Raw genomic sequence first — 13,701 nt, 5'->3', positions numbered from 1 at the left:
GTGCTTTAAAACAGCCCTTTCAAGTATACCATTTCTTGATCTCACGCTTGCTTGCTAGTGCCCTTCCAGCCATGAAGCACAATAGAACAGGCACACAGTAAGTCTGAAGATTAAAATTGCATGTGAAATTTTTTTCTGTCCATGATCTAGTTTCAGATGGAAAAATTTGTGTTTAATTTAGATGGACTACTATTACTAGGAAATTCAAACTATATAGCCCTTTGTCTCACTAGGAAAAGGGTGAAAATGGCCTAGTTAGTCCCTTAACACCCTTTGCAGAAAATCTTTTCTTTGAAAAAAGTTTTAAGCACAGAGTAAAGGTTATCCTGTGTTATGCCCTGGGGAGTTGACAATCAGCCAGCAAGTCAGTCTTCTGTCTTGCAAGTCCTAGGAAAGAATACCAAAGGATCACACTGGCCCAAATGTTAGAATAAGTTCTTTTATTTTTTTCCCTAATGTGAAGACACACTTTTTATTTTTGAGTGATCTTTTTTTTTTTAGAATAAGTTCTTTTTAAAATTTATTTATTTTTTAGTTTTCGGTGGACACAACATCTTTATTTTATGTGGTGCTAAGGATCAAACCCAGCGCCCCGCGCAGGCCAGGCGAGCACGTTACTACTTGAGCCACATCCCCAGACCTAGAATAATTTCTTAATTGGCACTTACAATTATTGGTATAAAAAATAAACTCTAAGATGACTTAGGAGCCACTTCATAAGTTTTAGTCTCGAGTTATTAGCTATCCCTTATCCAACTCCAGACCCGACGGCAAAGAGATCCCCATATGCCACTAGTTAATGGCAGAAATAGGAAAAGAACCAAGGTTTCTGAGCTTTTTTTGTTTTTCATTTGCCTCTTTCATTTAAAATAACGTTTTTGTTTTGTTTTGTTTTTTTTTTTTTGAGGGAGGTCAAATTTATTTGAGTAGGAGTTAAGGAACCAAGGTATAGTGGTCCAAATGGTGGTCCCCCCAAAGATATTCAATTCCTAACCCACAAAACTGTGATTGTTTTATATAAGAAAAGATGTGATTAAAAGATCTGAGGGAATATATGAGAGCTAAAAAGAAATAAGGCAAAAAAGGTGAGGGGACCTCATGAAAACAAGGGAGACTAGAAAGAGTAGAAGATGTGGGCCAGGGGAAGGGATGGAGGGAAAGGGAAGGATGGGAAAACAATATTGTGTACATGTACGAATATGTAACAATGAATCCCATTATTATGTGTAATTATAAGGCACCAATAAATATATAGGAAAAAAAGATCTGAGAGAAATTAGTCCTGATCTTCTAGCCTTAAATGCAATCTCACATGTATCCTTTAAAGAGCAGAGGGAAATGGCCTAGTTAGTCCCTTACACCACAGGATCTAAACTGCCCAAAGTCAAGGAATGGTAATTACCACCAGAAACTGAAAGAGGCAAGGAACAGACACTATCCCTTGGAGCCTCCACAAGGGACTCAAAGCCTTGACTACAGACTTATGGCCTCTAGAATTATGAGAATTCCTGGTTTTTTGTTGTTTAGGATTTTTTGTGGTACTAAAATTGATCCCAGGGGCCCCCTACCATAGACCTGTATCCCTATACTTTTTTCTTTTTAGAGCTACTACATCCCTAACCCTTTCTATATTTTACTTTGAGTCAAGGTCTCACTAATTTGCCAAAGTTGGCCTGAAACTTGTGATCCTCCTGCCTCAGTCTCCAGAGTAGCTAGGATTACAGGCCAGTGCCACGGTGCTCAGCTAAATTCCTGTTGTTTTAAGCTACCAAGTCTGTGCTAGGATGTTGTACGAACCACAGGAAGCAAATAAACAGTGGAAGTAAAATTTTTGAAATCACAAACCAGGAGGCTATGCGTGCAGTTTAGTGGGAGAATGCTTGCCAACATGTGTGAGGAACTGGGGCCGCGGGGCGGTGTGGGGGGGAGGCACCACCATAAATTGGGGCTAGGAACCTGAAGTGTAACTCGGAAGTAAGAGCATGTACTCAAAGCGCTGGTTCATTCCCCAACACACACATCCATCATAAACTGGACATATATAAAACCGTGTACCGATTCAAAAAGAATTGTGCTTCACTTAACCCAAAGGATAACTAAAACCTTTAATCCCTCATTTCAAAGGGTAAATTGAGGCAATCACAGGATCTAAACTGCCCAAAAATAAATTGGCAGACCTGAGAAGATAAACTCAGAGAGAGGTCTAATATTTACATAGCTGCTAACAAGAACAGTGTAGGTTTTTCCACAAACATACTAGCTGGTTGAGGTCTTGGACAGACTAAACATAGACAGCAGTTGTCACTGTGGGTGTTCTGCCAGCACAAGTGTAAAGTTGTCATCAGAAATGAATATGTGGCATCAAATGGCTTACAGAAATCCAACAAATGTGCATCTTGAACTCTGTATAAGCCAACTCTTCTCAGGACGACCTGGACTTCTTCCTATTAGTACAATGATCAGTTAAAGTCACCCTCTATGAGCAAGAAAGGAAAATCAAAGTTTATGTTAGTGACAAAAGATGACTGCCCAGAGTCCAAGTTCATGAATAATAATATGTAAATACCTATATTGAATCAAACAATAACCACATTAATATTCTGCTTTTAAAATCAATATCCATAGCACAGCTTTAGGCCTGATTTCAGGTAACTGAAAATAAAAAAAGACCAAGAAAAAGAACAAAATGAAAGCTCAACATTCTCTACCAGGTGAACTTATTAAATGAGTGATTCCAATAAAATATGAAAATTAGGGGACTGGGATTGTGGCTCAGTGGTAGAGCACTTGCCTAGCATGGGTGAAGCACTGGGTTCAAATCTTGTTACCACATATAAATAAAATAAAGGTCCATTGACAACTAAAAATATTTTTAAAAAGATGAAAATTATGCTGTGGTTACTAATTTGCCTTAAAAATTAAAAAGAGGTGGGGGTGGGGCGACAGTACTGGCTCAGCATGCAAGAGGTTCTGGTGGGTTTAAATCCCCAAAACCAAAAATAAACACCCATTAGTCTTCCTCAGAAACTTTGCATCCTGAATCACAAACCATTCTCTTTTCTAAAGTATTATTAAAGGCTCTGAAAAGTCTACAAAATTATCTTAGACATTTAAAGAAAATATCTGGTCACTTCAGACTTATATGCTCTTTCTCTCTCCCTCCCAATTACCATCCTGCTTACCTAAGACTCTGATATAGCTGGACATGGGTAGTGGCACAAACATGTGATCCTAGCAACTCCGGAGACTAAGACAAGAGGATGGCAAATTCTGTACCACCTATAGGAAAGTCTTCTACTTATTTTTTTTATACAGACCAGTGAAGATGTAACATCTTCAGTTACATCTTTTAGTAAATAACCCTTTTAGGTTTAGATGCATTAGTAGCCCTCCAAACTCGAAGTGCAAGTGCTTTAACTTTTGTTAATGGAGGCCCAACACTTTGTATTACTGTGGGGTGGTTTTAAGTTAACAACCCTACCAGATTTTCCACGGCAAAGGATAAGTCTAGTTAGGATTTTTCATGTGATAGTCTTGAGAATTTCAATGAAAATTATCTATTAAAATACCCCCACCACAGAGAAATATTCATCAAACCTACAATCCCATTAGAATACACTTCATAATAAAACAAGCAATTTTTACTTGCACAACAACTAGAAATGCTCAATTCACAAAGCTAAAATACATGTAAAAACACCATATAAGAGACCACCAATGAATCTGCTTATAAATTCAGGTAGCTGAAACTAGAGATGAAATGAATTCACTCAGAATAATCTAAGGTGCTATGATCTGGTTGCCCATTCCTCTGAGCAGGGCTCTCCCCACACCCCTCCCCAAAAAAACTGTGGGTTTATAACAGTTGTGAAATCAGTTCAGTGGAAACTGACCTGGTTTTTTAAAAAATGAAATACATTGTAGATGAGAAAGTGCTAGTGTTCTTTGCACTTTTGTCTGGTGAAACATGTTTCAATATGTATACAGGACCAGTGTAAAATCTATTTCTCACTAAATCAAGGTCAAAGGAGAATTTGAGACTCTGGCCCAAAAGAATTCCAGGAATGTCCAAATCACTTAAATCAGGTAAAATGTAGTGCTCCCTTACCAAAGGTCACTCCCTCAACACCTCACCCATCATCTCCAGCTTTCCTAATTTCCAACTGGTAAAATATTTTGAAAATATAAAATATTTTCAAAATATAAATATAAACTCTGGCATTGGTCATTTTAGACCATGATTAGATTTTTCTTTATTGTTCTTTCTTGGTATTTCTTTCAAACCTAAATACACCAATGATAAATATCCTTAATCCATTATCACTTTAGTTCTTAGAAGCTCAGCAACTGCATCATTAACATAACCTATAAATAGGTGTATAACTGATAATATGTTATCCCTTTGCAAGCACCAGTTAACATGGAAATCACTCCTCTGTTCATTATAAGCTGCACTGGAATTATGTTTTTTGTACAAAACTGTAAAGGACTCAGGGCTGTGGCTCAGTGGTAGAGTGCTCTTCTAGCACACGTGAGGCATTGGGTTCAAACCTCAGCACCACATAAAAATGAAATAAGGATATTGTGTCCACCTACAACTAAAAAATAAATATTTTTTAAAATTTTATAATAAATAAAATATTTTTTAAAAACCCCAAAGGTCTCTAATCCTAAATTTATTTCATATATAGTTGATTTTATCGGCCATTTAAATATTTTCCCTTTGACTCTACCATTAACCAGTGAACAATGAAGTATTAAAATTGACACAGCCAGGGTAGATACCTCAGGCCTACAATCAGAATACTTGCAAGTCAGAGGCCAGTCTCAACAATTTAGCAGAGACCCTCAGCGACTCAGCAAGATCTTTTTCTTTACTTATTAAATTATTTATTTATTCTAACTTGTTATACATGATGGTCAGCAAGATCTTATTTCAAAATAAAAAGGACTGGGAACATAGCTTAGTAGTAAACTGCCTCTGGCTGGGTTCAAAACCCAGTACAAAAAAATAATAATAATAAAAAAATTTAAAAAGCCCTAGAATAAATACAGTGGGCATTACCAACAGAAGAAGAAAACCTAACCAAAAGGCAATGAATGGTGATCCAGGTGATGGGTGGTTCTTCCCTCCCCAATACCCTCCTTAAGCAACTTCTTTTTCACCCCAAACCAGACATTCTCAAAGAACAGCAGGAAAGAGGGGCTTGGGAAATCTTTAATGGTGTAAACAAATATACATTTATGTAAGGAAAGTTCCTCAGTGGAAGAGACCAAAGATAAAAGCACCCAGAACATACATAATTAAAGAGAAAGGAGGTAATGAGAAATACGTGATGACTGGAAACAACAACAAAAAAATTTATTTACTTTTAATGACAAATTATCATTTTTTATTCAATTTTATAACAAATTATCTCTGAAAAGATTTAAACATTAGAAATCCCATCTGCCTCGATCCCATTGTGTCATATCCAAATATGTAGTCTTTCAAAACTCTCTCTGGACCTACAGACGTACCTATATGTCCGTGGAAATATGATTATGATGTAGATTTTTCTTGGATGCATTCCATAAAGATACGTGAAGATTTATCCTATTTGTTCTACCATCTTAACGGTCTTCTAAACAAGCAAATAAGTCTAAAACTCCTCGTTTTCCCTAAAACTAAAGTGGTAGATATATGATGTCCCGAGGTGGGGAAAACATTTTCCCCAAAAGGTGTATGGGATGGAAACCTGAAGATTTCATTAGGTTAGTCACTATGGATAAAATGTTCATTCCCACGCACCATCACAGGTATTGAAATCCAAGTAACAATTCCTAGTCTAAGATAACTCCCTCTCTTGGAGTACCCGTTCACCTACTGGCTCCGGACTCGGTCCATCCATTTAACTGCCCGACTCCCGCGCTCCCCATTGGAGTCAAACCGCTGCCTCTTGGAGAAGGCCAACCTACCGCGCGCTTCGTTCTCATTGGCTCAGTAAGACGCTGCTCAGGAGGGAAAAACCCGCCTCCCACATTCCGATGGCCCAAGCGCCGGTCATTCGGCAGCTCAAGGCAGACCCAATTGGCCTATACACTTGCCAGTCAAATTCTTCGGCTGCAAAGCCCCAAAGAACCTGCAAGGATAAAATATCCCGCCCCCTGTTCTTTTATTGGTTGGTCCGATGCATCGCTGCCCTTTCACTATCCCCCCCACCCCGCGGTCCATTCATTTCACACAATAACGGGCCCAAATGGAGCCGGTTCAAGACCTCGTATGAGTAGACAAGACTCTCTTCCACTTACCCGGGATCGAGAGTGATCACTCACACTAACGTCTGCCCTGTTCCTGTGTGGTGGGGCCGAACCACAAGCCACCGCTGCCGCCGCCTTCTGCGCAACGCCAACCGCCCGCCAAAACGGATCCTTCCCTGCGCCTGCGCAACCAATCCTGGAACCGGACCCTTTCTCCGCCCATAACGCCTGCGCAAAAGAGGGCACAACTCCCGCCACTACGCAGGCGCCATAGGTTCACCGCCCACTCCCGCCCGCCATTTCACGTGTTCCAGCGGCAGGCGGAACTTCATAATACGCCTGCGTAAACTCGCCATTTTACTACACATGCGCTCTGTAAGTAGTGACTGCAAAAAAAAGTTTTTACAAGCTACTTATCTAATTTATAGTATTAGTTATGCTTTGCCAGGCGAGGTGAATGTATTATATGGGTGTGGAAGACGAAAAAGGCGTTTACATACCTTGGGCATATTCAAATATGAATGATTGGCGGGCTAGCCAATCAGACTGGTTAAGAGTAACGTAGCTCAGGCACCAATGACTCAAGGGGGCGGGGCTTGCGTAGAACGCCCAAACGGATGACGTTCACAGCAGTACGGAACCATAGACCAATAGAAGGAGGAAGTGATTTCAGACAGCCAATCGGAGCCTTGGAGGGGCGGAGTCTGCCAATGCCGAAAGCGAGGAGGCGGGATAAAAAGGCGAGGCTGAAGGTAGGCTGGTGGATACGTTCGTTAGCTTACTCCTTTCTGCCCGTGGACGCCGCCGAGAAAGCATCGTTAAAGTCTGTCTTCCTGCTGCCGTCATGTCTAAATCAGAGGTGAGTTAGACGCTGTTCGAAAGTTGAGTTTTCTTTCTCGACCCTTTTGAGTTGGGTGAGATGCTATGTGGTTTCGCGGCTTGCACTAGCGCTTTCAGCAGATCCTTCGGTCGCTGCCAGGGCCTACTCCTCCCAAAGTTGAGGTCGCCATTTTGTTGTCCTCGTCGTCGCCATGAGGCCGCCGTCCGCTAATTATTAGTTATCACGCCGGACTCGTTACTAATGTCAAAACTCGTAGACGCATACGGGCAGTTTTTGCTTTGTCGCATGGGCTAATTTCGTAGAGCTATTCGTATCTTACTGACGATGCACCCCTTCGCACAGTCCTTTTGTTGCGCGTGCGTCTGGAGTAGGGGCGCATGCGCTTGGTGCTCTCCAGCCCTCACTACCACCACCACCACCCTCAGTGATGGAGAGAAGCACGTGGTTTGTTGGGGTTTCAAGGAACAATAAGTTATACGCACGTTGGTGTCTGGTTTTGTTTGTCCTAACTGGAAGCGTCCGTGTTATAGCCCCACTTAAACGCGTTTTCCCCACACTCTAGTCCCCTAAAGAGCCCGAACAGCTGCGGAAGCTATTCATCGGAGGGCTGAGCTTTGAAACAACTGATGAGAGTCTGAGAAGCCATTTTGAGCAATGGGGAACACTCACGGATTGTGTGGTAAGACTTGGAAGGGACAAAAGGCAGTAGAATTAGTTGGAATTAGTTGATTTCCTAGGCTTATCCTGATATTAATCTTGTCAGAATGCTTTGTGAAGGTGGTTAATAGAGGTAATAATTAGAAATAACGTGGCAAAGGGACTGCCTTTGTTCTTTAGTGTACAAAACTATCTCAAATCTACCGTAGTGGGAAACTGAATGGCTTTGTATACAGGATTGGTGTAAAGTTTCTTCTTGGCCTTAAAATAGAAATGACATTACTTTGTAGAGTTGGGCTGTGTATTAAGTGAATTAACACTGTTCGCAGGTAATGAGAGATCCAAACACCAAGCGCTCCAGAGGCTTTGGGTTTGTCACTTATGCCACTGTGGAGGAAGTGGATGCAGCCATGAATGCAAGACCACACAAAGTGGATGGTAGAGTTGTGGAACCAAAGAGAGCTGTCTCACGAGAAGTGAGTGATTTTTCCCCTCCCCCAATATTCATTTGAAGGTGTGCTACTGATTTGGAAGTCTTCTAAGCTTTTTAAAGTTCTCCTTTTGGGAATAGATCTTGCTTGTGTAAAGTAACTTAAGTAAATTTCCTCCTGATAGGATTCTCAAAGACCAGGGGCCCACTTAACTGTGAAAAAGATCTTTGTTGGTGGCATTAAAGAAGACACTGAAGAACATCACCTACGAGATTATTTTGAACAGTATGGGAAAATAGAAGTTATTGAAATCATGACTGACCGAGGCAGTGGAAAGAAAAGGGGCTTTGCTTTTGTAACTTTTGATGACCATGACTCTGTGGATAAGATTGTCAGTAAGTAACACATTGCTGACATTTACTGAGGGTTTTAAGATCCACTTGAAGTCTCGATCTAAGACCAGAATTTTATCTTTAAATTTTTTTAGTTCAGAAATACCATACTGTGAATGGCCACAACTGTGAAGTGAGGAAAGCCCTGTCAAAGCAAGAGATGGCTAGTGCCTCATCTAGCCAAAGAGGTACATTTATTATTACTTGATTGTGATGTAAAGGTAATTCTGAGTTACTGTGAGCCAATGTGTGGTTTAACACGTAAAAATTTTTTTTCTATTAAGGTCGAAGTGGTTCTGGAAACTTCGGTGGTGGTCGTGGAGGTGGTTTTGGTGGAAATGACAATTTCGGTCGTGGAGGGAACTTCAGTGGTCGTGGTATGTGTTGTTATTTAAGGCTTAGTGAAAATTGATAGTGACCATATAATTCTATTGCTCTACATCACATCCTTTTTACAACCCACAATAGTTACAACTGGCCTACACTTCCAAAGCTACATTTTTATTTAATCATGGTTCTGGCTTGACCCTAACCAAAAGTTAATCTTTAGTGTGCAATTAACATATTATACACCTCATATATAAAATCTTTATTATAGGTGGCTTTGGTGGCAGTCGTGGTGGTGGTGGATATGGTGGCAGCGGGGATGGCTACAATGGATTTGGTAATGATGGTAAGTTTTTAGAGAAATGTGTGTGTAAGTAAAAATTTCTGGCAACCTATACCTTTAGAATAGGATGGTAGAAACTAAAACTCCTAGTGCATGACGAACTCAACTTGGCCCATAATTTGCATGCTGTAAAGGAGGCCCTTAGCTATTAAATTTGCACCGGTTTTTATTGTTGAATACTTTTGTCTTATTGAGAAGAATTGTATTCTTGTAGGTGGTTATGGAGGAGGAGGCGGCCCTGGTTACTCTGGAGGAAGCAGAGGCTATGGAAGTGGTGGACAGGGTTATGGAAACCAGGGCAGTGGCTATGGCGGGAGTGGCAGCTATGACAGCTATAACAACGGAGGAGGCGGAGGCGGCTTTGGCGGTGGTAGTGGTAGGTATCCAGTGATCCAAGTACTTGGTGTGATAGCTAGATTAGCCTTATAGAGTTTATGCCTGTATTGGAATTTGGAGCTTTTAAAGCATTGTGTGGTACACTGCATGGTACATTTAAAACAAGCTTGCTGTGCTACCTCCTCCTAGCTTTAAGCTGGGGCCGCCTCACTCCCTTATAAGTAGATGGGTATGTGTATAGTGGTGTCTTAAATTTGAGTTAGATATGCAGTACCATGGCAGGACACTTAGTTTTGAAACAACATTGGGACCTTAGGTACTTAGGTGATTTAACCAAGAAGCTTGTATTTGCACTGGCCTTGGATGTGGAAGAAAGGCCTTAAGGCTGGAGAGTGCTTGCAAATGCCACTAGGGGAAAACTGTTGAGTTGAATGATGGGTTTTGAATACCTTGCCCAGATAAAATATAAGGATTTGGAGCCACCAGTTTGGGAGGAAGGCAGGCAGCTAATATATAACCTCTTTTTATTCTGAACACTAAGCAGAATTGGGCACTATCAGTCATCTTCCTCAAGTAATAGACAAGTCCCTCTTTCCATTCCTAGGAAGCAATTTTGGAGGTGGTGGAAGCTACAATGATTTTGGCAGTTACAACAATCAGTCATCAAATTTTGGACCCATGAAGGGTGGAAACTTTGGAGGCAGAAGCTCTGGACCTTACGGTGGTGGAGGCCAATATTTTGCCAAACCACGAAACCAAGGTATTATATATTTGTAATATTGATTGATCTCATAGGACTACCAGTTTTGAAGGTGGTATATATGTAAATAATGAAAAGCTGATAATTTAACAATTGTAAGTAATTTGCAATCAAATTTGAAAACTCAACATGACCTCCTCACACCTTTGTCACTCTAGGTGAAGGTCACTTTAATGGCCGTTCCTTCTTTGAACGTGTCATTGCCTCAAATCGGTATTTCACTGACATTTCCTAAATATAAATGAAAAAAATTTTTTAGGTGGCTATGGCGGTTCCAGCAGCAGCAGTAGCTATGGCAGTGGCAGAAGGTTTTAATACTGCCAGGTAAGTAAGTAGTACCCTTTTATTTTTTTTACATGTTGACTTAATTTTTATAATTGCTGATGAACCCAGTAACCCTAATATAGCTGAGCAGTGCAACATAGTTAACATTATAATTGCAGTAAATTGTGGATGTTAAGTTAATATTCAGATCAGCAAAATTTGTGGGAAACAACTTTGCTATTGGATTATAGCCTTGAGTCTTAATATGTTTAGATTAACAACTTTATTCCATATTGTTCAACAGGAAACAAAGCTTAGCAGGAGAGGAGAGCCAGAGAAGTGACAGGGAAGCTACAGGTTACAACAGATTTGTGAACTCAGCCAAGCACAGTGGTGGCAGGGCCTAGCTGCTACAAAGAAGACATGGTTTAGACAATACTCATGTGTATGGGCAAAAAAAACTCGAGGACTGTATTTGTGACTAATTGTATAACAGGATATTTTAGTTTCTGTTCTGTGGAAAGTGTAAAGCATTCCAACAAAGGGTTTTAATGTAGACTTTTTTTTTTTTTTTTTTTTTTTTTTTTTTTTTGGATCCATGCTGTTGATTGCTAAATGTAATAGTCTGATCATGACGCTGAATAAATGTGTCTTTTTTTAAATGTGCTGTGTAAAGTTAGTCTACTCTGAAGCCATCTTGGTAAAACTTCCCCAACAGTGTGAAGTTAGAATTCATTCAGGATGATGCCAGGTTCAGAAACCTTGGTGTAGTTGTGACCTTCTGAAGTTCACCATTGAAAGGGTCACCCAAGCAGTCATGGAATTATTTGGTTAAAAAAATGATTGTTGGCATATCCTATGCAATATCTAAATTGAATAATGGTACCAGATAAATAATAGATGGGAATGAAGCTTGTGTATCATCCATTATCATGTGTAATCAATAAACGATTTAATTCTCTTGAATGGAATGAAAACTGTATGGATTTGGGACTGGCAGAGATTTGTACTTTTCCTACCCACTACCCCATAAATGTTGAATGCTTCTATCACAATGCAAGTTCAAAGCTCTGCCAGAGAATAGAAACCAGTTGCTGGCTAGTGCCACCCCTCAAGGCCACAGATTAGAAGTGTTTGGGAGACATTTGATAAAAAGAATTTTAATTTACATGAAAATAGGCTTTTGTATTAAAGGAAAACTGCAGTTTTGCTGGGTCATGGTCTTGGGTGGGTCTAAAAAGGTTTATATATAATATCAACCAGTTACCTGGAGGGTAAAACTAGAAATATGTGGAGCCATGTTTTCTATGTAATTTTGTGTTAACTGCAGTTTTCCTTTAAATTCAACACAAAGATAACACGATCATCCTACGGTGATAATTGTGTAGAAATTCCAAATAGACCCAATAATTGTTATTTGTGCATAGATACTTTTGAGCCTTCCCTTTGGTACCCTCTCAATTTCAGTGCCATTGTACCTAGTAGCATAGATATTTGTTTATACAATAGGACTGTATATTCCATCTCATGGGTGTATCACTTGGAAGTTTTGGGGAGGAGGGGGGTGGTTGGGTGGGGTGGGTGGGAGGGGGTGGGGGTGGGGAAGCATGGATGATAGTTCCATGATACTGGCTGAGTTTGCAATAGCAGGTGGAACCTTAACTATTAAGGGAGTTTGCAGATACCTCAGGATTCGTGACAAAGCCTTTAAAGTTCCAGGAGATGTTCAGCTACTAGGAACTGCTAGCAAGTATAGCGCGAATGGCTCCGAGCTCAGACACTCTGCAGCTGAGAGTAGACACTTGTGGTATGTGGAGTACAGATAAGCCAGGGGCAGGCCACGGCACGCTCCATGAAAGCTAGGAGGGAGTGAAGTTTCAGTGATCATCGCAAGAAAGGAGGCAGACAAGAGTAAGGCACACCTGACTCTTAGGACTAGCAGTCAGAACCAGGAGGAAAGGTTTTATTGCTATGCTGGTAGGTAAGAACAGATTTTACTTACATCCATTAGTTATCTAAAATCCAGTTTTCTGTTGCATTCTCCTTAATAAATTGAGCCAAAACTAGTCCAGTTAAGCTGCAATTGGTTTTTCTGGAGATGAATTCTTAATACCCTGCTCTTTGTTGACTCCCAATTGAAGGAAGTGAGCACATTAAATTATTTCTATTGTGAAGGTATATTTTTGCCCTATAAATTATTCACTTATTACCTTCCTTTCACTCGTTTCCTTAAAACAGTGGCTCAAAGTAATGACTAGAATCCTTTCCCCAAAATGGTGGGAGGTTGGGTGGGCTGTTTAATGGGAGGTGGGAGGTATAACTTGAAGATGGGACATGGTCTCAGAAAAGAGTTTGTTCTAAAAGGTTGTTTACTTTTCTAGGAGGAATCTGCTACTACAGGCTTATCAGCTCGATTAAAAAAAAAGGGCCAGAAACTTCTGTCCAAGTTCATTGCTAAAGGTAAGTTTTAACAATCAGCACTTACCATTTCCAAAGAATGAGATGTTGCACCTCAGATCAAAACAAAAATATTTCATAATGTTGGATTGTTTGTAGTCAGCAGAATTATTAGAACAACTAAGTGTTATCATAATGAGTAGATACAGTCATAGAATCTTTCTACTCTGCTTATGTAAATACTGATAATCTTTTTCTTTCTGCAGGAACATCCTTGTGAGGACAACCTTTATCTGAGTCAATGTACTTCATTCTCACTGCCATGCAGTTGGTTTTTAGCTGCTTTGCAGCTCTGTAATCATTCAATTTTGTGAGTGACTTTTCTAATAAACTGGGTTGTTGTTGGTTGTTTGTTTTCTTTTTTTTTTTTTTTAGCTTTGTTTCTTGTTCCTCTTTGTTAATAGTAAAAGTAAATGACCTGATGCTGCAATCTTTGAAACCATTTCAAATTGGCGAATAGGTTATAGGGGTTTTAGTGATTTACACTGGTTGTCTGGTGGTAAGCCAGAAAAACAACATGGATGCTTAAAATGAAATCTTGTTTCCTGTTCGAATTGAGTTCCTGAAGTGGTTCTAATACTCTGGTTCTTTGTTTTGTGCTGGGAATTGAATCCTGGGCCTTCAGCATGCTATACAGATATTTTGCTGCTGTT

At 40.1% G+C, this 13,701-nt stretch overlaps 2 protein-coding genes across 6 annotated transcripts in view; one reads left to right on the top strand and one right to left on the bottom strand.

Annotated features, from left to right (window-relative positions):
- The window catches only part of Cbx5 (chromobox 5), a 39,037-nt gene extending 32,083 nt beyond the window's left edge, over positions 1 to 6,954 (bottom strand). Inside the window, exon 1 of one of the 3 annotated variants that reach the window (XM_071609796.1) lies at positions 6,741 to 6,954. The gene's annotated coding sequence lies outside the window, so the exon portion shown is untranslated. Of the gene's footprint in view, positions 1 to 6,291; positions 6,432 to 6,740 lie in introns of those variants that run through there. The other 2 variants (XM_071609798.1, XM_027950068.2) reach the window with 2 other exon arrangements.
- A 35-nt stretch (positions 6,955 to 6,989) lies between these two features.
- Hnrnpa1 (heterogeneous nuclear ribonucleoprotein A1) lies at positions 6,990 to 13,395 on the top strand. Of its 3 annotated transcripts, XR_003584743.2 has the most exons (12): positions 6,990 to 7,099; positions 7,644 to 7,760; positions 8,068 to 8,214; positions 8,354 to 8,564; positions 8,657 to 8,749; positions 8,846 to 8,938; positions 9,160 to 9,234; positions 9,446 to 9,607; positions 10,172 to 10,327; positions 10,587 to 10,651; positions 12,973 to 13,051; positions 13,255 to 13,395. XR_003584743.2 is itself a non-coding variant. In XM_027949743.2 (11 exons), the coding sequence occupies exons 1-10, from the start codon at positions 7,085 to 7,087 to the stop codon at positions 10,640 to 10,642; spliced, it is 1,125 nt and encodes a 374-aa protein (XP_027805544.1). In that variant the 5' UTR covers positions 6,990 to 7,084; the 3' UTR covers positions 10,643 to 10,651; positions 10,896 to 11,557. The 3 variants fall into 3 exon arrangements, 2 of the variants coding, with proteins under 2 accessions (XP_027805544.1, XP_027805545.1); XM_027949743.2 differs by lacking the exons at positions 12,973 to 13,051; positions 13,255 to 13,395 and adding an exon at positions 10,896 to 11,557; XM_027949744.2 differs by lacking the exons at positions 9,446 to 9,607; positions 12,973 to 13,051; positions 13,255 to 13,395 and adding an exon at positions 10,896 to 11,557.
- Positions 13,396 to 13,701: the final 306 nt, after the last annotated feature.

Source organism: Marmota flaviventris, chromosome 3 (genome assembly GCF_047511675.1).
Source record: "Marmota flaviventris isolate mMarFla1 chromosome 3, mMarFla1.hap1, whole genome shotgun sequence".
In the NCBI taxonomy this organism is placed as follows: domain Eukaryota; kingdom Metazoa; phylum Chordata; class Mammalia; order Rodentia; family Sciuridae; genus Marmota; species Marmota flaviventris.
Note: the sequence above shows the minus strand (reverse complement) of the source record. Positions and strands in the feature narration are given on the sequence as shown.

Bases quoted from the DNA above. Each gene is read 5' to 3' on its own strand.
- Hnrnpa1 (XM_027949743.2), top strand. The intron at 8,565-8,656 runs GTAAGTAACACA...AAATTTTTTTAG, and splicing joins CTCTGTGGATAAGATTGTCA to TTCAGAAATACCATACTGTG. The intron at 9,235-9,445 runs GTAAGTTTTTAG...GTATTCTTGTAG, and splicing joins CAATGGATTTGGTAATGATG to GTGGTTATGGAGGAGGAGGC.